This window comes from Hydra vulgaris, chromosome 12 (genome assembly GCF_038396675.1).
Source record: "Hydra vulgaris chromosome 12, alternate assembly HydraT2T_AEP".
NCBI classification, from domain to species: domain Eukaryota; kingdom Metazoa; phylum Cnidaria; class Hydrozoa; order Anthoathecata; family Hydridae; genus Hydra; species Hydra vulgaris.
The window spans coordinates 51,667,617-51,695,067 of record NC_088931.1 but is presented as its reverse complement, the minus strand read 5'-3'; the positions used below and the strand labels follow the sequence as shown (position 1 = coordinate 51,695,067).

General features: G+C 28.0%; 1 protein-coding gene and 1 long non-coding RNA gene across 4 annotated transcripts in view; both read right to left on the bottom strand.

The window, feature by feature from the left end:
• LOC105850908 (uncharacterized) overlaps positions 1-27,451 on the bottom strand; it is a 268,050-nt gene that overhangs the window by 77,806 nt on the left and 162,793 nt on the right. For all 3 annotated transcript variants that reach the window (XM_065813636.1, XM_065813637.1, XM_065813638.1), the window contains 4 exons: positions 18,449-18,541; positions 10,826-11,260; positions 10,228-10,475; positions 9,968-10,070 (listed from right to left, as the gene is read on the bottom strand). In XM_065813636.1, the coding sequence (XP_065669708.1) occupies positions 9,968-10,070; positions 10,228-10,475; positions 10,826-11,260; positions 18,449-18,541 (879 nt within the window). The remainder of the gene's footprint in view (positions 1-9,967; positions 10,071-10,227; positions 10,476-10,825; positions 11,261-18,448; positions 18,542-27,451) is intronic.
• On the bottom strand, positions 864-1,353 carry LOC136088814 (uncharacterized). Its single transcript, XR_010642514.1, has 2 exons — positions 1,222-1,353; positions 864-907 (listed from the first exon to the last, which is right to left on the bottom strand). It is a non-coding gene; the product is annotated as an uncharacterized LOC136088814 (long non-coding RNA).

Here is a 27,451-nt window from a genome sequence, read left to right as displayed (position 1 = left end):
AAGGGCCTAGACTACATATATTTTGCATTTAAAATCATACGTATTTTTGTTTTGGTTTTGTTACCGATCATTTATTATTCAAATTATCCATAAATTCACAAAATTGGTGAGTTTGTTGTGACTAAGAAAGCATTTGGAGTATACAGATACATTTTTTCTAATATAACAGGACCATTGAACCGGCCTTCAAAGTGAAGGGGGGGGGGGTGTTTTTCAATTTTATATATACAAAAAAAAAGTCCCCAAAAATAAAAAAAAGGGGGCTTAATATGTTTTCAGAATTGTAATGAAACTCTGGGTTGTCAAACTTATTTCTTAATCTTTTAAAAAAAAGATTTCCTGGTCCTACCTTTTCTTCCTGAGTTACATGTTTCTGAAAATGACTTATTCTAAGCTCTGTAACATGGTGCCTGCAAGCAAGCTGGAGAATGTATTTACCTAAATCATAGGTAATTCTATTAACAGTCCCCTTCGTAATGCCAGTATTTGTTGCTGTTGTTTCAAAGCACAATCCGCCAATATTTGATTAAATACCATATTTATCTAGCAACTGCATTATTCTTTTATATTGATAGTCTTGATTTGATGGCATTCATGTTTACTCCTGCAGCTTGAACAACCGCTGTTGTAATTCTTTGCAGAACCATAGGAGAGATGTTATTACCAGTTGCCATAAAAGCAACATTTCCAGAATAAATATCTTTAAGAATGTTGGCTTGAATTTTTGTACTGGTTGGTTTATTTATTTTTTTTTTCTCCATTTGCCTGGCTCGAAGTCAGAATCAGAAAAGTTATCTGAACTTAGTTCATCATTACTACTAATGTTTTCTTCATAAAATTTTAAGATTTTATTCGGTGATCCATTTTTCATTGCATTTTTGCACTTCTTTATATTTAATGATTTTACCTTATAAAAAAATAAATCTATTAGTTATAAGTTGTTAGAGTGACAAAAACACAAAGTTGGAGCATATTTAATAAATTTATTAAACCATATAGAGAATACTATTTAAAAACTAAATATGTGGATGAGAATCAACATAAAGTCCAAAAACAAAAGTTAGTTAAATCAATATTTTATATAATGCTTCACTCCATATTTTATATACTAATGCTTCACTACTTATAGTAAAGTAACTCAATAGTTCATCTACCTTGAGAGCATCATTTAATTAAGATTTGACTCAAAATTACCTATATATTTAAAAAAATAAAACTTACACTATGCAAATTCTCACAACCAAAACATAATCAAATTACTTTCTTGGTATACTTAGTGTCTGGAGGACCCAAAGGATATAATCTTGGACCTTCTTGATTTTCTAAGAATTGTAAATCTTCGATTTTAGATTCATTGGATCTTAGGTTGTCACTTTGAATAAAATCTTTTAGTTCTGGAATTCCTATACAAAAAATACGTTTCACAAATTTTCAAATTCTATTTGATTTTTAATATCTTGTTTTGAGTTTCTTTTGACATTCTTTAATAAATTAGAATATTTTTGCTCAAGATTTTTTAAACTTTTTTGAATATTAACGTCGCTAATAACCGGAAACCCTGTTTTAATCCATGGAAGTTTTTATATTTGCCATGATACATTCACATTCAACTAGTTGATACCTATCAACCTTTAAGTTTGACTTTAGAGAACAATATAGAATATCCAACTTTTTTGTAAATCCATTTGGCAAATTTGATTGACAATATTTAGTGTTGCTAGATATAAAACCAAATAAATAACTGTACATTATTTTTATTTCTATGCAACACATACCTGAAATAGCAGGCGAAGCTTTATTGATAATATGAAAAATCTTTTTAGAAGATCTTAAACTGCTATTGCGCAAAATCTTGTTTCTGGTAACTCATATCAATATTTGTTCAGTTACTTAAATTTTTATTTTGAATTTTAAAATTCAAAATCAAAAATGTAAATTTCAAATTTTAAATTAATATATAGTCTTCATATTAATTGTTATTTAAAAATAAATTCATAATAAAACTTTAGTAAAAGAACATGAAGTGTAATGATTTGCTATTTATCTATTTTGGGAAATGGCAGGTGGAGGGGAATGGAAGAATGTCAAGGATACTTACCTTTGAATACATAACTAATTTTTAAACAATATTTTTACCAAAAAACATTTTTATTATATTAAAAAAAATGTATTTGTATACTCCAAATGCTTTCTTAATATCACAACAAAAGTTATAAATTTTGCAAATTTATGGATAATTTGAATAATAAATGCTTGGTAATAAAACAAAAACAAATATACATATGATTTTAAATGCAAAATATATGTAGTGAAGGCCTTTTTTTTTAATTCAGTTTTAATATGTAGTGAAGGCCTTTTTTTTTTAATTCAGCCAAATTGGTATACATTAGACCCTCCCTCAACGTCACAGATATCAGCAATTTTTGACAAAAAAAATTTTTACACAAAAATGAGCCTTGAGGGAGGGTCTAGAATGGTTAGAAAGTGTCCCGTATGTTTTAAAACCTATTTTCTATATATTTGCACCAAATTTAACAAGATACATATTTTTGTTTTGAAAATTCTCTCATTCTAAGGCACCTTAACATATATATGTTTGTGTATATATATGTATATGAATATATATATGAATATATATATATATATATATATATATATATATATATATATATATATATATATATATATATATATATATATATATACAGTGCTGGGAGTATTTTAAATACCAAGTATTTAAAATACTATTTTAAGTACTTTCACTGTATTTGTACTTGCATTTTAAATACTTTTGCTGGAAGTATTTTAAATACTTTTGCTGGAAGTATTTTAAATACTTTTGCTGGAAGTATTTAGTATTTGTACTTAAAATACTTTTTATTAGTATTTTATATTTTATACTCATTGAAAATACTTATTGAAAATACTTATAATTCTGCTCAAAGCCTTTACAATGCACATTTATTCTGAAGTGTCACTTAGCCACTATTTATTCTGAATTATTTCTTGTTTTATTATATACCTTGGTTTCATTAGGGTAATTATTAAATTATATAGTGGGAATTATTTTAAATTAAAGATGGCTGCGGTTAACAATTTTACCAGGCATTGTAGATGGTACCTTTTTCAAAATCATCAGATCAAAAAAAAGTAATAAAATATCAGCAATATGCTTATTATGTGAACGTAATTCAAAGCCATTCTCGGCACGCTGGTATCAACATCAAACGTTTTTAAGCATTTGAAGGTAATTTTCAATTTGGTATTAGTTAAATTAATTTATTTTATCTTTTTTGAACAATATGCAATCGATTATTAACAAGCAATTATTTAATGTTGCAGTATAAATTAATATTAATCGAAATGTACAATACTTACTCAGTTACAGCAAAGTAAAAGCTTAACTTTTAAAGGGTTTTATGTTTACTGTATAGAACTTGCACAAGAATCGCTTTGGAGACTATAAGTTATATAAGAACGGCTAAGAAAGGCTCTGCTATAAAGAAGTTCAAACAAACTTCTTACCATGAAGCAGTATCAGAATTATCAGCACGATGTCATATTATATCACAAGAAGAAGCTGACAACTTAATTGTGGATTTCATTGCAGAAGAGATGCGTCCTTTGGCTACAGTCAAAAACCAGCTTTTCATCGACTGCTTTGTGAATTCAACCCTAATGTAAGCATCATGTGTCGCAAGACTCTTAACAAATGTTTAAATTCAAAGCTTTCTAAGATGCATGAAAAAATAAGAAGCAAACTGAAAAAAGCATCATTTGCTTGCACAACTGCTGATATGTGGTCAGTGAATAGAAAAAGTTATATTGGCATGACTGCACACTTCATTGAAATGCCCCCAAACAAATCTAGTTCGGTTTCACAAGCATCAGTATCCCTTGCTTGCTGTCAATTTTATAGTAGTCACACATATGGCACAATTGCTGCAATGATTTCTCAAATTCATTGTCAATATGACCTTAACGTAGAAAAAATCTCAGCAACTGTCACCGATAATGTGTCAAATTTTGGAAAAGCATTTAGAGAATTTTTTGAAGAGTCAACTACAAGTGCTGCAGCAACTAGTGTAAGTATGACTATCACACCTAATGCATCTGAAGAACAAGAGGACATGGAAGAGGATGCAGTTAATGATTATGAAGTTGATGTAATTAATATTGGAGACATTCTTTCATTTTCATCAAAAAATGATGGTGATGATGTTGATGATGATGATTCCTTAGCTGAGAGAATCTCTTTGCCATCTCAAAAAACATGTATCAGCCATTCACTGAATCTGTTGGCAACTAATGATGCTAACAAAGCATGTGATACAGATAGTGTGTTTAAGCGCATTTACCGTGCAGTTTTTGCAAAATGCACTTTAATATGGAATGCAACTCGACGAAGTAGCATCAGATGCTGTGTCACATATTACAGACAAAGCAATACTCTGTCACACTGTTTAAGTTATGGTGGGTGCCAACTAATAAACGAGCTATCTGCAGAGAAATATTTGAAAATGTCATACTAGCTTCTAGTGAGTCGTCAACAGCGACCAATCTCAATGTGACCACTGACAGCATAACTGAAAATTTTGTTGTATATAACGATGACACTCCAAATGCTGGTGCAATAAATGGTGCTCATTAAGAGTGCGTGTTGTATTTGAATGATAAAGATACAAGTTTGAATGCTCTGAATCTAAGTATAAGACTGTTCGGTCACTGTACCATTGTTGGCTCCAGTTGAACGACTGTTTAGCACAGCGGGACAAATATAAACGCCTTGGCGTAACTGTCTAAGTGATATGATGTTCGAAAAACTGCTGCTGCTAAAAACTAATGTGGGCGACTGAATGAATGATATTTTGATAAAAATGCAGTATAATGACTAAAAATTACTTTCGAGCAACGACAAAAATAAGTTTTGAAAATTGCCATAGTTGTAAATTTTGGTAAAGTATTTTGTATTTAGTATTTTAAATACTTTTTTAAAAGTATTTTTATTTTAAATACTTTTGAAGTTTGCATTTGTATTTGTATCTAAAATACTTTTTTGTTCCAGTAATTGTATTTGTATTTTAAATACTTTAATAAAGTATTTTACCCAGCCCTGTATATATATATATATATATATATATATATATATATATATATATATATATATATATATATATATATATATATATATATATATATATATATATATACATATATATATATATATATATATATATATATATATATATATATATATATATATACATATATATATATATATATATATATATATATATATATATATATATACATATATATATATATATATATATATATATATATATATATATATATATTATATATGTATGTATATATACATATATGTATACATAAATGTATATATATATATGTGTATATATATGTATTTATAATATATATGTGCATATATGTATATGTATATACATATATATATATAAAAAATATGTATATATATATATATATATATATATATATATATATATATATATGTGAGTGTGTATATATGTATATATAATAATATATATATATATTATTAATATATATATATATATAAATAAGTGTATATATATATATATATATATTTATATATATATATATATATATATATTTATATATATATATATATATATATATATATATATATATATATATATATATATATACTAATATTATTTAAAAAAATTTTAACACAGTAACTTGGACCACTCTAATATACATTTATTTACATATATATATATATATATATATATATATATATATATATATATATATATATATATATATATATATATATATATATATATATATATATATATAATTCAGTAAAATTATAGGTGGTGCAAAGTTGAACAATTTTAGCGTATACTAAAAATATTATGTAATTTTTCAATTTTTTTTGGCTTATCTGAAGTTATTTCATTTTTTGTTCGGTGGTTTAATTTGTATATTTTAACCTCTAAGTGTGAGAGTAAGTACTAAGTAATGGTAGTTTTAGTTCATGTGAAATTTAATAAATGTATAATAATTTTATAATAAATTAAATATAGTAATCTGTAAAATGAAATTTTAAAAAGAAATATTTGTATAGCAACCTTTTTTTGCTAATTTACTTAATTTTAACTTTAAGTCAACTTTTAGCTGCTTTCACTTCTCCTCATGTTTGTATTTCCTGCACGAGACTCCACTATTATTAATATAATTATTGATTATTGATTAGGTCAAATATATTTTAGTAATTAATTATTATATCATTTGCAGTTGTCTCTAATTTGAAATCTTTAAAGATTCTAAGGTAAATTATATTTTCAAAATTAAATTAAATATTTATATATTCATTGTTCAAACTGAAAATTGTTATTATCAAACTAAAAATTATGATTCTGTAGTAGACTAGTAGTAGTAGTACTAGGTTATTTCAATCATTCATTAAATTTTTTTTTAATGTTTGCATGAAACAGAAGTTTTCATTAACATAAACAGAACTGGTAAACTCTAGGCTATGGTTGTCGGTTCATTGTTTAGGTAAAAATTGCAAAAGCTCCAACAACGAGAAGTTCTATCAGTGTGTGGTTAATTGGAAAATCAACCAAAGAGTTGGAATGCTCCAGACTTCCTTCGAATCAACAAGTACTGGCAAACTTCCTCTACTATCACAAGGAAAAAAAGAAATCATTAAACTCAAGTGCCAATATTACCATATTATCCGCCTTTCGTTACTGGGATAAGGCTAGGATACCAACTAATCCAGTTAGATATGCTGCCAAAAAATTGCTGAAGTTACATAATATCTACAAGTCATTAAAAAAAAGTCGCACAAAAAATTTTGAGGGATACAGAATAAAAGAGGAAATTTTCAAAATTGATTTACATGAACTTTTTGATGTTGCAAGATCAGATGTATTGCAGATTATGCACAAAGAGGAAGACAAAGCGTTTCTGGTACCCCAGCAAGAAGATCTCTCCAGTTCCAGTTTTGGAGGTATGGATAAGCATTTTGCCCAACAGGAATCTTGAAAAATTAAATGAGCAGAAAAACATTTAAAACAAAAAGAAAGGGATGCTGAAGATGCCAGGAAAAATCAGTTGCCTCAACTCTACTGTCAGAACATTCTTCGAGCTCTTCTGGTTCTGAAACTGAGTTTGTATCTGATGATGAACTTTTCAGCGTTTCCACAAGGCTACCTCACTCAGCTTTAAAATAGGGCAAGGAATAACATTCTGACTCCAGACTTTAACCTCACACTTGACCGCATTAACATAAGTGGTTGGCAAGCTACTTATGTTATTACTGCAGCTACTCAAGCCCTTGGACATGATTTGGATAGCATTTCAGTTTCTCGCAGCACTATCTGTCATTCTAGAACGGATACACGCCAGTCCAAGGCAGTCAAGGACCAAAAATCATATTCAATCCAGGTACCACTTCTGTTGTACTGGGAAGGAAAACTCTGGAGAAGAAAAGTTACTTGGAGTTCCCAAAATTATAAGGGGAACAGGTGAGGAGCAAGCGAGTGCCTGCCTTGAACTATTGGATAATTGGCATCTCAAAGACAAAATACGTGGGTTTGTATTCGATACAACAGCCTTAAACAATGGCTTAAAATCTGGAGCTTGCACAATTATTGAAAAAACTCTCAAAAAAAAACCTTGTTTGGATAGGATGTCGCCCCCATGTTTTTGAAGTTATACTTTCCAGCATATTTGCATCCACATATCTTTGAGCTACCACTAGACCTGATGTAGGTTTATACAATTTCAAAAAGAATGGCCAACATTTGACCAAAGCAAATATGATCCTGCTGATGAAACGCTCTTCAGTGGATCCATAACTGATCTCCGGGATGAAATGGTTGCATGTTACAAAGAAGCTGTAAAAAGCCATCACCAACACCAAGAAAAAAAAAAAGCTCGCCAAGACTATGGCGAGCTTCTACAACTGTGCCTCATCTTTCTTGGTGGTTACCCAAAAGAAGAAGTGCGACTTCAAGCACCTGGAGCCATGCACCACACCAGGTGGATAGCAAAGGGCATCTATTCCATTAAAATTCTTTATTTCAAGAATTAAGTGACTCTCACTGCTCATGAGCAAAAAGCTTTGAACAACATCAGCCTGTTTGTTGCTCTAGTCTATGGAAAATTTTGGCATGATGCTTGCTTGGCAAAAAGAGCCCCATATAATGATTGAGACTGTTGAGACTTTTGAATAATTATAGCTGTAACAATGTTGTTAGAAATGCAGCAATAACAGCCTTCAAAAGACACCTATGGTATTTATCAGAACATTTGATTAGCTTGGCTTTTTTCGACCCCTACGTTGATGTTCATACAAAAGCTACCATAGTTCAGAATCTTAAACGTGTCAAAAAGAAAATTTCACCAAAGATAATTGAAGGCAAAACATTCAAGTTAGAAAACCCAGTGGAATCATACGTTTCAAGCCAAACATCTCATCTTTTCGACCTTGTCATCAACAACGGAGCAGAGAAGGCTCAAGATTTTTTCTTGATACCATCTGACCTTTGGCAAATGGATCCAATTTATATTCAGTTCAGGGATATTGCCAGGCAAATCAAAGTAGTTAATGACTGAGCGGAGGGAAGGGTTGCTTTAATCCAAACCTTCAACTCTTCGATAATAAAAGACGAAAAGCAAAAGCAATAACTTTTGTAGGTTGTCAGCACTCATTGGAAAGCCTTTCCAGCGCCATCAAAGAGTATGTTGAAAAAAGTCTTGAAATAAACAATGAATTATATTACAATATGTGAATTAAGAATTCAGAATAACTGGAACCTCTTTAAGTCATGATATTTTCTGTTAAAAGACTATTTTGCTTGGATGTTTTTTTTATAAATTGATCTTCAGCTACTTTTGTTATTATGGTCTCCTTCTACATTTCCTGTAATGATTACTGTTGGTTTCTTGTTGCTTTTTTAATGTATAATCAACCCTTTTTGTAGAAATACCCAGTTTTACGGAAATTATTTGTTAACTGTATCCTTAATATTTTGCCATTACAAAAATATAAAATAAAAAAAATTATTTTCAATTTTACCCAAAAAAATTAACTTCTTCCAAACTTTTTAGCAGTAGTGTATATATAGTCTAAAAAGTTTTAATTTTTTTAAACTTCTAACATAATTGAAATATAAAAATTCATAAATACAAAAAAAAATTCATATATAATATATTCATTTAAATAGTAAATATCAGCTACAATAAAAGTATTCGTTGAAATTCAAAATCAAAATATTGCTGGACTATAGTCATTAAGTTGTTTAGATTAAATAACCAATAATAGGACTCCTATTATGACAATTTATTACTTAAATAAAAACTTTATATTAGTAGTTGAAATAAACCCATCATTTTATATATTTTATTAAATGAATTTTTAAGGTCTTCCATTTTAACAATTTTATATTGAAAACGTTTAGTGAAGAAAATTTATGACTTTATATACATAAACCTGATTACATTAACATTCTTAAACTAATTGTTTTCCCTATTTCGCTTTTTTAAATAATAAACCCCAAGAGCTAAAAAAGTATATTTAATACAACCAATGCAATGCATTTAAACTTATTAAAAAATTCATTATCACAACTAAAATAAATCTTATCTAAGGTTTTTTCTACTATTTAAAACTAATCAGATGGAGACAACCAAGGAATTAGTTTTTAATATAAACTGTGTTGGATATCAAAATAATATAGATTTAAAAAAAATACTTTACTAATTCTTTAAATTGAATTTTTTTTTCCCAAACTTTTACTTTCCTTCTAATATTTCTACTATTAAAGGAATAGTATTATTACAGCTTTATTTGATTGGTGCTAATATTTTTTTATTTCTCTTTCATATAAATTTAATGTCATCTAGACAAGGGTTGCAAAAATCAAAAATTAATTAATGTAAATACATAAATTACCAGTTGGTTCATTTTCTCCCAGTTTATTACAACTTAAAAACAGTATTGTGCCAACTGCAATGTAACCAATTCCAATACCATTTTTTATAGCAACAAAACTCACCTAATTAAATTCAAATTACAAAAAAAAACTCAAAAAATATAATTTAATAGAATCATATTAATTTAAAAGCATTTTTTAATTAAAATATAGTAAAATATTTAATTAACTATAATTTTTAAGAAAATTAATATGTTTCCTTATGTAATTTAATGCTTACTGATGAAACATCGTCATGATTTTGCAAACTGATAAAACTGGTAACCCATTGGTCAAGACCCTCTTGTCGGTAGAAAAAAGCTAATTCTTTTGTAATAAGATTAGTGTAACCTAATACAACAAGACTCACAAATCCTGTTCCACCAAACTTAAACTGAAATGACAAACATGTACTAGTAACAGGTAAAGAAAATGATTCCAGCAAATCTTGAGAGCCACTTTGAATTGCACTTGCATGTATGAAAGTTACTGCAAATTAAAAATATTTTAAATACTTTTAAATATAAAATTGCATAAATTACATAAACACAAATTGCATGATTTAAATTAGAATAATCATTATGCAATTGCTTTCATTTAAAATTGCTTTCAACCCAAAATAAACAAGAATTTATCATTTTTATACAGCAGTTTATTAAACTGTTGTATACTTGTTTTTTAAAATTTGTAGATATAAAAAACAAAGATAAGTCTTAGGCTATAGATTATTGAATTTGTTACAAGATTATGTATATTTTCAAAAATGTATTAAATTTTTTAGAAATAATACAGAATTGAAAAAAAAAATGCAATAATTAATAAGAAAACTAAGATCTTACCAGGTTTAGGCAACAAGTATGTAATTACTAAAACACTTCCTGGTTGCAAAACAACACCATCAAACATAACTATAATTGTTAATGGTTTCGCATAATTTACAACTTTAAGCAGGTGACTAAGCAACAATGTTAAATCAGGACTAGAAAAAGCCTCATTTGAAGTTACAGCACCACACCATTTAGTTTCAACTATCTCTGCATAATTTTCGAGCTGCATTGTTATATTGGAACATGAATCACCTTTACTTGAAACTAAACTGCCTTCGATAAATACTTTTTGAAGCAATATTTCTTCAAAGTTCAACATTATATTATCAAAGTTTATAACAAAGTTATTAAAAACATACAGACTAATTTCTTCATCAAAAAAGTCATCATCAGTCATTAAAAAAACATCTGATACCCTGCTAGTATATTCAACAGTACTTGACAGTTCTACAAAATATAAAAAAACAATAAATAATAAATTTAAAGAACTAAAATGCTTTTTTTCAAATATCTATAAAGTGTTATATTTTAAAATATACTGATATGCAGTTACATGTAATCAGTTAAAGTACATTATATACCATAATCAAAATGTGTTAATGTGAGATAATAAAATAATAATAGTAAAACAATTGCAATAGCAACAATAAAAACTCAATTGAAATAGCAACAATAAAAACAACAATTGGAATAGCAACAATAAAAACAACAACTGGAATAGCAACAATAAAAACAACAATTGGAATAGCAACAATAAAAACAACAATTGGAATAGCAACAATAAAAACAACAATTGCAATAGCAACAACAAAAGCAACAATTGCAATAGCAATAATAAAACAACAATTGCAATAGCAACAATAAAAACAGCAATTGCAATAGCAACAATAAAAACAGCAATTGCAATAGCAACAATAAAAACAACAATTGCAATAGCAACAATAAAAACAACAATTGCATTAGCAACAATAAAAACAACAATTGCATTAGCAACAATAAAAACAACAATTGCAATAGCAACAATAAAAACAACAATTGCAATAGCAACAATAAAAACAACAATTGTAATAGCAACAACAAAAACAACAATTGCAATAGCAACAACAAAACAACAATTGCAATAGCAACAATAAAAACCACAATAAAAAATGAAGTAAAATAATAAAAATAATAGTAAAAAAATAATTATAGTAATAATAAAACTGATAATAATAATTTAAAAAGCATAGAAATAAAAAAATAAATTTAAAAACAAAATCATATAGAAGCAACTTTTTGATTCTATATAATTCTTATAATAGATTAAAAAGACTATTATAAGAATGTTTCATGATTTTATGGGTTGATATTTAACATATTTTTCACCGTATGTTATAAAACAATGATGAAAAACAGTTAAGTTACCAATGAACAGTTAATCAATAATGATGAATAGTTAAATTACTTGCCAATCAAAGATGATAAAGATAGAATGGTGAAAATAGACAATCCAAAAAAAACAAAAAAAAAACAGCTGAGTTCACATGATTTAAGTATTCTAGATACAAACAAAATAAAATTGAAAGACGATCAGAAATAATTTTATTATGAGGTTAAATAACTTTAAAAAACACCTGTGACAAATATATCTAAGGTGTGAATTTATTTTAATACCAAGGTACTTTTATAGAGTTAAAAGGCTTAACTCTATGTCCATCATGTCTGAATTTTAAATGCTTATAAACTTTAGTTTAGATCAAAGCAAATAATTTTTGTTTTGTTAGTGAACTTATTAGTACCAGTAAAAAAGATTGATGAATCATGATTTATGTATTTGTTTTTTTTTAATGATTGCTTTGTTTAAAGCAAGTTGTTGGCACCAGCAAAATAGTAACCAGTTGAAAATCTAAAGAACATATTAAGATCATAAATGAATATTATAAATAGCAACAGGCCTAATGCAGAACCTTAGAGTAAACAAATATAACATTTTTAGTAAAGTTCATAACAATATCAAATGCTTTACATAAGTTGAAAATTAATATTTTCAACTTATGTAAAGCATTTTGGATAGTTCAAAAAAGCACACTTTTAAATTTAAAATCATATGGTCGATTGTAAAGAAAAGTGTGTTGATGTTATTTTATCATACTTATGAAGTAACATCTAATTCTTTTTTTTTTCTGTAATTAAATATTTTTTTACTTTTTTTACTTTGAATTTTCAAAAATTTAAAGTAAAAAAGTTAACAAAAGTGCAAATCACAGTATTTAAACAACCAGATTCCAATCACATATCAGGCCCATAGCAAGCTTTTTGTTTTTGTTTGAGAATTTAACTTTATGTTACAACATGAAGCAAACTCCAAACATTTATATATTCATGTTTATGTAAAGCTTTTCAAAAGTATTGCGACAAACAGAGTCTGTTGACAAATAACCCCTAATATGTTAACTTCCCTTGCATGCCATTAGTGTGAAAGTTATGAGTTTGTATAATTTATATGTATATTTTTATATATATACATAATTATATGTATACATTTTTTTAAAATTTTAAACTAAATTTAAGTTCATTAACAAGTCTCTAATGTCATGCAATATTCTCTTAGTGTTCAAAAACTATGACTATATAAATTTTAAGCAACATCCCCAATTATTTAGGGGATTTAAAATATTATCCTTAATTAAGCTATAAGTTCATCTGACAATTATATTCTGTTCCTTATTCAAAAGTTTGGAGCAAAAGTTAGTTTACCTCTTTTTTTGTGAATAAGTAATCAAATGACGCATACTTAAATTTTGTCGAAGAATAACGAAGAAAATTAAGTTTTTATAAGTGACTTTAGTCTACAAGATCATTTGTATTTGTCAAAAAAGAATATAATATTGTTCAAATTATTTATTTTTATTATAATTAATTTGATAACTATCAAATTAATTTTTTTTTCGAATTTAATTTCGTGATTGATTTTTGTTTTTTTTTATTACAAAAAGACATTCTTTAATGCAGTGCTTGATTTTTAATTTTTCTAATTTTTTATTTTTCTAACTTAGCTGTTACAAATTATTACTTTTCTTTTGTAAAATATACAAATGGTGGGCCAAGAAGAAGACAAAAATTGCCAAGCCCCTAAATATGTGCACATAATAAAGTCATCAACAACTAAAAATTGACGATCATGTGTTTTTCTTAAGTTTGAGTTTAATAAGTTTATTAAGTTGACAATAATAGTTTTGTATTTTTTGGAAATATATCTCAAAAATTAATTTATATGTAGCTGAAATACCAAATTATTTTGATTTAGTATGTTATTTAAGAAAATATAGAGAAATCTTTTTCTAAAATAACATACTAAAACAGAAGAAATATTGCATAAATTTCAAAAAAACAAAAATTTTGAATAATTTTATTTTTTTAACATATAAATAAAATGGTTTAAAAAAATATTATCCATGAAAATATAAATTAAACAAAATACAAGATTCAATTTTAAATTGATTTAAATACAAGTATTGTGTGGTATTATACCATGTCAAAAGCAAACCGACTAGAATTACTCAATCAACAGCATCTATAACTATTAGTATTAATAATAGTTACGTACAAATGATTTTAATGTATTGTTAAAAACCGATTTAACTCATTTAAAGACTTTATGGTAACCAATAATATAATGATGTCTACTTGCATAAATTTTGAAATGTAATAGGCCGGGTAAATAAAAAAAAGAAATTGCTTTTACTCAGTAATTGGTCAGCTTAACATAAATAAAAATTTCAGCAATTTTGCTTAATTTATTCACGTAAAGCTCAGCAATTACTGAATAAATTGCCTAAATTTACGTGAATAAAAATTTGTGAAAAACTGCTGAAGTTTTTATTTACATAAAACTGAACAATTACTGAGTAAAAGCAATTGCTTTTTTTTTATTCAACGGGCCTATTATTAATACAAATATGAAAAACCGATGATTTTGGTTAATAAATATACTTTTGGTAAATAAAACATACTCAAGTGCCAAACTTAAGTATGTTCTTGTTTATATCACATAAAAATGTTTAGGAAAATGTTGAAACAACCACCTTATTCGGTTTGGGCATAAACTTCATATAATCATAACCTTTGAACTTTAAAACCTGTCAACTTAAATTTAAGAAAACAAAAGTAATAAAGATTACTAATTTGATGCCATCACATTTGGAGTAAGGATGGTAAATGTTTAAGGGTATTTTTATATACAGGTTTCAATCACCACAATTTTTATTTCTTAATCTACTTATAAATCGTTTTTACACTAAAGCCTGGGTTTTCGGAATATAACACAGTGGCATAGCAAAGTATTTTTGGTCAGTAGACATGCGTGGCCAAGGTGCCTAATTTCTGTTTTTCTGAAAGACTTAAAAAATATTATTTTATTTGTAAATTCAATTTACATTTGGTAGCATATTACTTTTATGCAATTTACTTTCATATGCAAGTTACTTTTTAATATAATTTTTTTTTAATTAGTTACTTTTATAGGTAAATGTAAATTACAGTTTGAGTAACTTTTATATTATGTAATGTAATTTTCAAAAGTAATTAATTTTTAAATGTAAAAATGTAAAAACAGCTTTTTTATGTGAGTTACTTTTACATATAAAAGTAAATTACTTTTTGATGTAATCTACTTTTACATAACTTACTTTTGAAAGTAAAAAAATTTACATTATAAAGTAAAAGTCGTTTCAAAAAAAGTAAAAGAGCCATCCCTACTCTTAATAAAGGAGTTAGTTATGAAATTTTGAAAAATGTTATTGATGAGTTTTTAGAATTTTAAGTTTTTGATTTAGCAACAGGACGCGACAAACAAGTATGTGCTTAATTATAGATAACAAGGGATTCATTGAAATTTAGTAGACCATAATAAAACTATTTAAATACTAAATTGACCTAGACAAATATAAAATTGACCAACAGAATTAAAATGTTGTTCAAAATGAAAGTGTTCAATCTTTTTTTTTTTTAATAAATATAAAGATCTTACTTTTTTTTTGCAAACGACTTGGTTTTTGAATTCAGACTGATTAATAAAATTTATTTTGTTCAAAAAAGAAATCAAAATTTTTTTTCTTTTCAAGATAAATTTTTTAAGAATAAACAATAAAAAGACAATAATAGTGAATGTTTGACGAGTGAAAATACAATAGTTAGTGTCATTGCAAAAACCAAATTTAGTTTATCTCTAATACGATTTTCTTAAAAGGTCTATTTCCTATAGATTTCAAGTAACTTGTTATTTACAAATATGTGTGTGCAGAATGCATTAGCTGTTTTTGCCACCTTAAAATATGAATGATAGAAAGCTATAAGAGAGAACCCACACATCAACAAAGATCTTCATGCCAACAATAATTTTTTAGTTGATTATAATGAAAATTGCTTTTTTTATATTGGATTCTACTTCCAGTAAAATAATGTAAAATTATTTTTTTTATCAATTTAATAAAAAAAACAGATAAATAAACAGAAAAACCATTTATAATAAAAATAGAAAAATAATTTTTATTTTCAAATGTAAATAAGTAAATTTAACGGTGGAATAAAAATCTTTTAGCATTTTTAGTAAACTTTATTTATGTATATAAATATATATATATATATATATATATATATATATATATATATATATATATATATATATATATACAAACAAACACAATAAATGTATAACAAATGTACTATACAATACAAGCTACTTATTACAATAGTTATTAATAAAACTCTATATATTAGTATTCTTTAGTATTATTTGAGAAAGTATTTCATAATCAACATTACTATTATATTCTTTTTAAAATACTCAAGGTGTTCTTAATTATGCAACTCAATAGTTAAAACTTAATAATTATATATTTGAGTTTTATTTATATATCAGAGTATTTATGTTTTAGCACTTGGTTATTTATTGTCAAGAAAACAGTGTAGTTGTTTAAGTTAGGATTGTAATTATTTGGGTGATAACTAAACTGCGTATTAAATAGTTAATATATAATCTTTAGTTATATATTAGATTATATATTTTAGTTAACATAAAATCTAAAAAACAATATTTTTTAGATGATCAAGTTAAGATTGATTGATAACCTTGAAGATGTGATTTTTAGTTTTATTTTCAAAAAACTTTTTTTATTAAAAATTTATTATTTTTTAATTAAACATTCATTTAATTGTTTTGTTCATTTGCAGCTTTTATTGTTTTGCAGTTTTTATAAAACCTTTATATTTGCTTTAGTGCAACAGAAAATGCAAGTTTGTAAATTTTCAAATTATATAGATATTAACTTGATATTTTTTCATCATTTGGTTTTGGTTATTTGACCTAACCCTAATATAATATGCAATAAAATTACATTATGCATTAGAAAGCTATAAAAAATGAATATAAACTAGAGTAATAAAAATTTGTTGCGTTTTGAATATTCATAAGTAAATTGTTTGATTTACTTATGAATATTCAAAATGCAACAAATTTTGACAAAATATGGATATAAAAGTTTCTTTTTGTTACTATTTTAAATTTTCTGTGAAAGGTTGTTAGATACTGCATGATGAACAAAATAAAAACTTTTATGTTAAACCTCGGTAAAAATAGAATTTTTTAATTCATATATTTTGCAAACTATAGTTTGTAATTGCATCAGTTACTTACAATTTTGTAAACTAATTCTAGTAGTCTTTTGCTTACAATTTTGTAGGAATTGTTACTTATATTAGGTGTTGATAGCAATCCAGGATAAGGTTACTAGCATTTCAGTATGTTATTACTGCCAATCCAGTTTCCATTATTACTGGCATTAAAATAGTGAATAATGTTTACATGAGATAATTATTAAAGGAAAAGAAAATTTGATTTGAGTTGCTGGCTTACCTCATTGTGCCTATTGTTTCAAATGACTGTTATATATTTTTATTAGTCAAATCAATTATTTAAAATTGTTTACTAAAAGCCAAGACAAAACTGATATTTTGCTAATTTTAAAACTGAATTTGTTAAATCAAAGTCTTCATTATTTGTCAACTGCATAATTTAAGTGACTTAAATATAATAATAAAATAAAATGAGTTTTGATTGATCTGCTTTTTTTAAACAAAGGCTGTAACACGTTTAGTTTGAAATGAAGTTTCAAGGAAATTTAGAATTCAATTTCACAAGCAAGATTGATCCATTTTATGCTTCCCTGGTATTTTTCAATACTGTTAACAAAGTATTAATTATATTTTATAATATTGTATACAAATTAATATCTATTTGTATTTCAAATTATACAAAGTATTATATATGTAAACTCTTATAAAGTTTTATACATATATTATACTATGTAAACAAAAAGCAACAGATATTAAGAAGTGAAGGTTTTTTTAGTTACAAAAAAATAAAAAGTTAGAATAGTGAGCTTATTCATTAATGAAAACCTGTTTTATTATAAACCTGTTTTATTATCTGCAGTTAATTTTCAGCACAATGTTCAAATAGTTAAATATTTTAGTAAAGTTTCATCAAAGACTAGAGTTTAATTTTTAAAAAATTGCCAACAGCAACCACAAATATAAATTAACTAAATGTTCTAAACTTGATTGTGGCAACAAAATGAATAACTTATTTAAACTTACCAAGCATTTCACATGGGCAAACCAAATTTTTACAATAGCAATCTGAACCAAATTTAAATCCTGATGGAGGTTTTGCATCTAAATTATTCCAGTCTAGAAAAAAGACTTTTCTTTAGTAAAATACTTTATTGCTAAAACAATAATTAAAAATTAGCATTTAAAAAAATCTTTTTAAAAAAATCATTTTGAAATACTATAACTAACATATTTTATTAATATTGTTGAGGATTTATTTATTTATTTAGTTACCAAGGAGCTCAGTGGTTTTAATCAGCAGTGGTTTTCAGCAGCTTTTGAATTTAACTACAATTTACAACTATAATTTTAGTAATTGTAAAAATAATTATGAATTTAAATTTGATCACAAATTTAACTTGTTAAACATTAAATTGTTTCAAATTCAAATTAAACAGATAACAATTACTTATAATGCTTTTATAAACATTTTGTGCCATATATATTTCATACATACATATATATATATATATATATATATATATATATATATATATATATATATATATATATATATATATATATATATATATATATATATATACATATATATATATATATATATATATATATATATATATATATATATATATATATATATATATATATATATGTATATATATATATATATATATTTTATATATACGTATATTTTTCATATATATATTTATATTTTATAGACATAATACTTTTTTGATAAACATATCTTCTTAACTATTTCAAACTTCTTTTCTGATTGAGCATGTTTCATTTTTTTCTACAATTCAAAGTGTTCCAAGTTACTCTTCAAAATTCTATTCTAGGACAACAAGATATTAAGAAAAAAAAACCATACAGAAAGTTGGACTAATTTGAGCAGTTAAGAATAATAGGGTTTCCACCCTTTGTACAATCACCTAGTTTTACAACATTTCAGAAAAAATCATACTGTTTAGTGTTTACACATAACTTTTTTGTTTCTCCAAGTAGCTTATATAGCACAATTTGTAAACAGCAATCATTTTAACGTCATCAAAAATGTTTTTCAAATATCTAATTTTTGAATTTTTATTATGGCTATAAAAGAAAAACTTAAAGGTTAACAATTTTCATTAGCTGCTTAACACACAAATTACATAACCACTGTTAATTTGTTACCATTAACATAATATCTATGAATGTATATCTTTTGTTCATGAAAATCTTTTGTTCATTAAATTAATAAGAGTAATAGTACCAATTTATCAACTAATTTAATAAGACCTTGGAACAATCGAGTTTTTTTTAAATAATAAAAGAAGTCTGTAAAAATTTGGGTTGTCAGCAAAAACAACAAACTGATTCTTTTCAGAAAAAAAATTGGTTGCAAGTTACAATGATGATGTCACCTGCTGTCTCTTAACTGTCTCAAAGAACACCTTTTTTATTTTTTTCAACATCTTCACTTTTAACAAGGCTGCAAGCAACCACAATTAGAATTGGAAGTTACTGGAAAAAAAAAAAAAGAAACTTCTAGAGCAAGAAAACGATTAAGAGATGACTTAAATGATAAAAAATTATAAGAATTAGGAAAACAAGATAAAGGAAGCGAATTTCAAAGAACTGATGTTCTAGAAAAAAATCTAAAATTCTAAATTATTGCAATAACGTTTAGCTGAAAAAAATTGAGTTTTATCTGAGTTAATGTTCACCTGTCGCATCACTGTAAAGAACATGTCTATCACACAAGATTCTCAGTAGATAGAAAGCAGTGAAAGAAAACAGAAGGTGAATGATGAATGCCAGCAGAATGAAAGCTGCAGTTTTAAAGAGCAAATGCTCAAACCTGCAAGAATTCCAATTGGTGAAATCTTTGATTAAAGTGAAAGAAAACAGAAATTAAATGATGAATACCAGCAGTTGTATGCAGAATGAAATACAGGATAAAAGCATATAAAATCAGCAGACTTTAAGAAAAAAGTGACTGGGCCCTGGCAACGGTTAAAAATGAGACTTTAGGCCATCTGGCCCTGGCCCCAGCAAAATCATAAGATTTAGCAGGGGTTGATAGCCCAGGTTAAACAAAAAGTTATTATATTTTATATATTATAAGTTTATGCTTACATTTACAATTTATTAAGTACTTATAAATTTTTAAACACTAATCTAGTTACAATAAGATTGCAAGCAATCACTATTAAGTTATGAGTTATCAGAAAATAGAGAATAGGGACAAAGAACTAGGAAATGGTTAACTGAAGAGTTAAAAAGTTGTTGGTTGTAGTCAGGAAAACATGAAGAGTTATGTTAATGTGCAAGGTTTTGTTGATGTTTAAGGAAAAAAACTGGATTAAAAAAAAAAATTTATAGCATAAAAGGACAGATATAGAAAGAGTATGCAACTTACTAAAAAAGAAGCAGTGTGTGTAATGAGTTTTAGTTTATCAATGATAGCTTGTTTGAGAATTGACCATGATAGTAATTGAAGAAAAAAGAAACAAATGCAAACTTCCAAGAATGGAAGAGTGGTTGGCAGATAAAGCAGGTCTAATCTCATTTACAATGTACTTTTAAAGTTTGTCTGAACCTGAGAGACCTGTTTTTCATCAATAAAGGAATGCAAACAATATAGCAACATTGTTTTGTTGTAAATAAATGAGTTTTATTGCCTAATAAAAACTTTGGATTTTAAGTCCAGACATAAAATCCACAAGCTACTGCAAGCCCCAAGCTGTTACATAAGTACGATCAGATTAAAAATGGCTGCTTGTTCTAAGCAACCAAAAAGTGAAGACTTTTTGTCAAGACAAGAGTATAAAGTTGAGTTGTCAGTAAATAGAGCCACATTAGATGTAAAATTTTCATGATCCTTATAGTAGATAAGAAACAACACAGGAGCAAAGATAGAATCTTGCTGTACCCTTAAGGTTGCTCAAAATAAAGAAGAGTGTGGGGCTTTAAGAATAACTTAAATACTGCAGTAAGAACAAAATGATTAGTATTGGAAGCCAGAGTGATTTGGATGTTTAACAATAGGAAAATCTGTTTAACTGGTATGACAGGAAGAATATGGCTATTAGATTCAAGAGTCAAGTTAGAAAAAAAGTTCTTTCCAAATAACTCTGCCCTATTCTAGGGAGAAGTAAAAAGATTAGACCCTTGTAAAATCAGACCCATGAAAAGATGTGCATTTATGCGTACATGGGTTTAAACATATATGTTTGCTATTTATTTAGATGCTGGCATATGATATTCTTACATGTTTATACAAACCATTGCATTTATATGGTGTATTATTTGTTGAAAGAGATAATCAGATGAATGTGTGAAAGAGAAGATGGATGTGTGGTATGATCAGATAGATGTGTGGTATGACACTAACCAGACAAAAAAAATAGGCATAATCTTAAATAGATTAGAGAAAAATATTGTATTGAACAACCACTGCTGATATTTTTGGGGATAATGCCCTTTTAGCTAACCTAAAAAAGCCACCTATATGGGGTGATAGTGGACACATGTAGTTGTCCAGAAACGGGAGTTTTGAAATTCATCTATTACATCCGAGAAAAAAAAATCAACTTTAAGTTGAAAATTTCCCAATTTTTTAATGTCTCAATTATTTATTAAACAAGCCATAAAATTGAAATGGGTCATTGGAACTTCATGAAATTTTATGGTCTTGTACCTATATAGTATGGCTATCAATGTATAAAATTTCATGCAGATATTTTGCTTGGTTATAAAGTTAAAGGCCAAAACGTTTTGCAAAACCATACATTTTGACAGTGTTGGTACCAAAAGTTTTTAGTTTTGGTAAAAAAATTTTGTCTGATTGCCCTGAATTTTTGTATGTATACTTTATAGGCAATAGGCAACAACTTTTGTTATTAGAGGTTTGGAATTAGACCATTTGCTAAAAAACTGTGGCCACAAAATCATTTCGAGCCCCAAAATTTCCTTAAAAAATTGGCAAATCAATTTTCAATGGAAATGACCAACTCTGGGGAAAATTTTTGAAGTATTTACAACCCTGAGCACGTTTAAAGGAAACAACTTCGGAATGTGGATAGGCTTCAACAGTTGGCAGAAGCTGAGTCGGCTTTCCAAGTTTTTGGATTCATCGAAGTGCTCAGGAAGTTTGATGCTGTAGTGAAATGCTGCTTTGGATCAGACCTTGAGGATGACTTTTTGGACAAAATCCAATAATTGTTTTTTTTTTTTTTTTTTAAACATCTTCGCTTCCAACAAGGCTGCAAGCAGCCACTAATTAAAGTTGGAAGTTACTGAAAGAGAAAAGATGAAGATTGTAGAGCAAGATAACGATTGACAGACGACTTAAAAGATTGCAAATTATATGAATCAGGAAAGCAAGATGAAGGAAGCGAATTCCAAAGAGCTGATGTTCTAGGAAAAAAACTAGACGAATAAGCGTTTTTGGAGCACTTAAAAACAGTCACAGAAAAAGGATGACACTTAATTGAATGACGAATAAAACGAGAATGAATTATAGTAGATGGCACAAGAGACGCTAGCTCTTTATAGCAGTGCCCATTATAGTATTTGTAGAAAAGAGAAAGAGAGGCAACATTATGACAATGTGATAATGGTTGGAGGTTGGCTGCAAGAGCAGGTCCAACAATGTTTACAATGCGTTTTTGCACCTTGTCTAAAAGAGAAAGGGCATCATAAGAAGATCCGCCCCAGATATGGCAACAGTATTCCATTCAAGGCCGGATTTGAGATTTATAGAGATAGAGAATAGAATTCGAAGTAAGAAAGTGACGAGCTCGATAAAGAGATGCAACCTTAGCAGATGCTAATTTTGCAACTGATTTGATATATGGTTTCCAAAAAAGATTGGAAGTAAGAGTTAATCCTAGAAGATGAAGAGTAGATGACTCATCGAGTACATCACCGTTCATAAATATAGGAAGATCTAAATTATTGCAATAACGATTGGCTGAAAAAAATTGAGTTTTATCTGTATTGAAGTTCACCAGCCACTGTGAGCCCCATGCTGTAGCAGAAGTGAGACTTTTTAAGCTCAAATGCCCCCACCAAGCAATCAGAGGGTGATGGTTTCTTATCACGACAAGAATAAATGGTAGTATCATCAGCAAACAATGCCACCTTAGATGTGAAAATATCTGGAAGATCATTAATGTAAATTAAAAAGAGTATAGGGCCAAGGATAGAACCTTGAGGAACCCCTGAAGTTACAGAATAAGAAGAAGAGTGTTGTCCATCGAGGACAACTTTTATGCTACGATTGGAAAAGAAGGATTCAATGATCTTAAAGATGTTGCCAGATACACCATAAGAAGAAAGCTTATGGAGAAGACCAGCATGCCAAACTTTATCAAAAGCTTTTGAAATGTCAAGAGCGATGGCCTTAGCCTCTCCACCTTTATCTAATGCACAATAAAACCTATCAGTTAATACTGTTAGCAAATCAGCTGTAGAACGAGAAGATCGAAATCCATATTGATGGTCAGAAAGTAAGTTATTAGATTCAAGATGAGAAATTAAGTGTTTGTTAATTAAAGATTAAAAAACCTTGCTTATGATAGGAAGAAGACCTATGGGACGGTAGTTAGACGAATAAGATCGCTCTCCGGAAGTTTTGAAGATAGGGATAACAGATGCCATTTTCCAGCAGGCTGGGAAGCAAGACTCTGATAAGCACTTGTTGAATAGTTTTGAGAGTATAGATGACAGCTCCGGAGAACACTTCTGCAAGACAATAACAGGTATGTTGTCTGGGCTACAAGCTGTAGAAGAGTCTAGGCAGGAAATCACTTTAGATACAGATGCTGGAGTGATATGAATGTCAAGCAATGGATCAACCTGTTTGTTGGCAATATCAGGTAGAACGCAACTAGTGGAATCAAGAGATAATATTGATGAAAAGTTTTTAGCAAACAATTCCGCTTTGTCTTTAGGTGAGGTGATAAAGTCTAAACCATACAAGAGAGGTGGAATTATAGATTTGCCCTTATTATTGATATTATTAAAGATTCTCCAGAAGTCACAAGAGCCTAATTTTTGAGATGAGATATGAGATTTCATGAACTGAGAATAGCGGGTTTTGGCGTTAGACAAAACCTTTTTACAATTGTTTCTAGCAGTAATAAACAGACATCTGTTTTCTGGAGAATTATTTTGCTGATAAATATAGAAGTAACGGTTTCGATTGGCAATCGCAGCAGCACAGTGTGAAGAAAACCATGGAGGAGAGTGAGGCTTGACCTGGAATCGTCGAGAGGGAATAAAAGATTCCATGCTAGCCTGAATCCATGAAGTGGATTCAGGCTGGCATTCAGGGGATTCAGGTGATGAAGAAGAATGAGATATTAGTTTTAGAGAGATCAAACTGTGATCAGAAGAACTTAAGGGTGAATGTGGAGAAACTGAGCAGGATCAGAAACAAGACATAAGTCGAGTAAAGAAGGTAAATGATTCGGGTTGTCAGGAAATAGAGTTGGAAAGTTGACTATTTGAGTTACGGATTGAGAAAGGCAAAAATTGTGGGCTTTAATGCCTGCAGAACCACTGACACTAGAGCCAAGCCATTCAGAGTGGTGAGCATTAAAGTCACCAACAACAACTTTATTAGCTGATGGATAAAGAGAGAGGGCTTGGTCGATATAATCAGAAATAACGTCAAAAAGTGTGCAGTCTTGAGATGAAGGAGAGCAATATAGAATAAAGAGAAAGGCAATAGAGTGAAGTGGTGCTAAACGAAAGCACATAAAAGAATAGTCTGTGGATTCAAACATAGTTTCACAACAAATGGGTGAGTTCTTACGAATGTAAATGCCCAGGCCAAGCATGTGACTATTGGAGTCTTTACGAATTAGAGGAAGATAACCATCAACACTAAGATTACAAGATGAGACAGCTGAACTCAAATTAGTCTCACAACGAGCAATTGGGTCAGGTGAACTTTGCAAGAGATAAGACTCAACAGAAGAAAAGTTACTTCGAAGACTACGAATATTTGTGAATGATAGGTTTAGAGAACTTGGTGATGATGATGGTTTTTTGTGTTTTATAGTTTTTGGTACTTTATTCATTTTTAAATTAGATTGAAGAACTTGACTCAAAGCATAGATAGTACTCAGAACACTGTTTAATAGCCCAAGCAATTGCCTCATTACTACTAATAAACCCTAAGCCGTAACAAAGGGCTCCAAATGTGGCCTCCGCAATGCACACCAAAAGTACAAACAGGGACACCATCCATGCGCAACATGGCACTGTTAATACTTTGATATTTTTCAGCTGTTGATGGAATCAGCCTCTCTGAGAGCTACCACAGAGTTCGGGAAACCTGACTACCAGCTGGCCTCAGAACAATAAAACTGAGTTTTAGAGCTACACCCTCATTAGGAGAATATAGAATGAGTTGCCAAGTCATAAAAACAGAGACACAAGCAAAACCCATGCATTGAGTCAAGAAGATCCAGCATTCAACATCCTAAACTGGAAACAATGTATTAAAAATACATCTGCGCCAGCCTAATAGATAATTTCAAAACTAATACAGCCTAATTTCAAAACTCATACCTTGCCATCCCGAATGCTAGTGTTACACCCAAGATCCATGTGGTATTTCACAACATCAAAGACTTTGTGAACCACCACATGTCACCACTTGGAATTTACAGTGAATAGGTAGTTGAAGCAGCTCATCAAGACTTTTTTCATCATTGGCAACGATACAAACGACTCCCATCTCATCCAGAATACGCTCTTAAACTTAAAAACAGCCTTGTGGACTCCAACAGAAAGCACCTTTAATAGTCTTACTCTGCCAAAAATGCCACATTTTAATTTTAAAATTGTGCAGCTTATTATAGAACTGTTTAATCAAATTAGAAAGTAGGTGTTTCTTAAAACATGCATTCCATTATATTTTAAAATCTAATTTTATTTTTGAGTAATTAGTTTTTTTGCAAAAAAAGCCATGGTTACTTATTGCTTTTCCATTTTGAACCTAAACTAATGCATAGAAAATGTACACGAAAAAGGCCTATTTTGTGAAAATCTAAAAACTGACCTAAAAGTTGCATTTTTTTGATATTTTTTAATAGGTCTATAATTTTTTAAACTGATTGGTGCTCAGGGTAGCAAAAAATGCAAAATGTACCCCTCAGTTGGTGATTTTCATTGAAAATTGATTTGCCAATTTTTTGGCAAATCAATTTTCAATGAAAATGACCAACTTTTTTCAATTAAAATTTGGAAATTTTAATTGAAAAAAGTTCATGTTCACAAAATCATTTCAAGGGGCTTGAAATGATTTTGTGACCACAGTTTTTTAGCAAATGGTCTAATTCCAAACCTCTAATAACAAAAGTTGTTGCCTATTGCCTATAAAGTATACATACAAAAATTCAGGGCAATCAGACAAAATTTTTTTACCAAAACTAAAAACTTTTGGTACCAACACTGTCAAAATGTATGGTTTTGCAAAACGTTTTGGCCTTTAACTTTATAACTAAGCAAGATATCTGCATGAAATTTTATACATTGATAGCCATACTATATAGGTACAAGACCATAAAATTTCATGAAGTTCCAATGACCCATTTCAATTTTATGGCTTGTTTAATAAATAATCGAAACAGTAAAAAAATTGGGAAATTTTCAACTTAAAGTTGATTTTTTTTTCTCAGACATAATAGATGGATTTCAAAACTCCCATTTCTGGACACCTACATGTGTCCACTATCACCCCATATAGGTGGCTTTTTTGGGTTAGCTAGAAGGGCACTATCCGCAAAAATATCAACAGTGCAACCTTTGCTAGAGAAGATTAAAGTGATTTAGGTATTGGCATGTAGAGAGGTAGCAGCTTCAGAATTAAATGGCAAAGATAGAAGTAAGAATACTTGAGGAGAGTGCCTTACATATTGTATGAATGAGCTTGAGTTAAGGAAAAAAAAAGCTCTAGATTGTTTATATTAGAGAAACAACATAAATAAGGAAGGCTAAAGCCTGATAATGAAAATGATGATGATG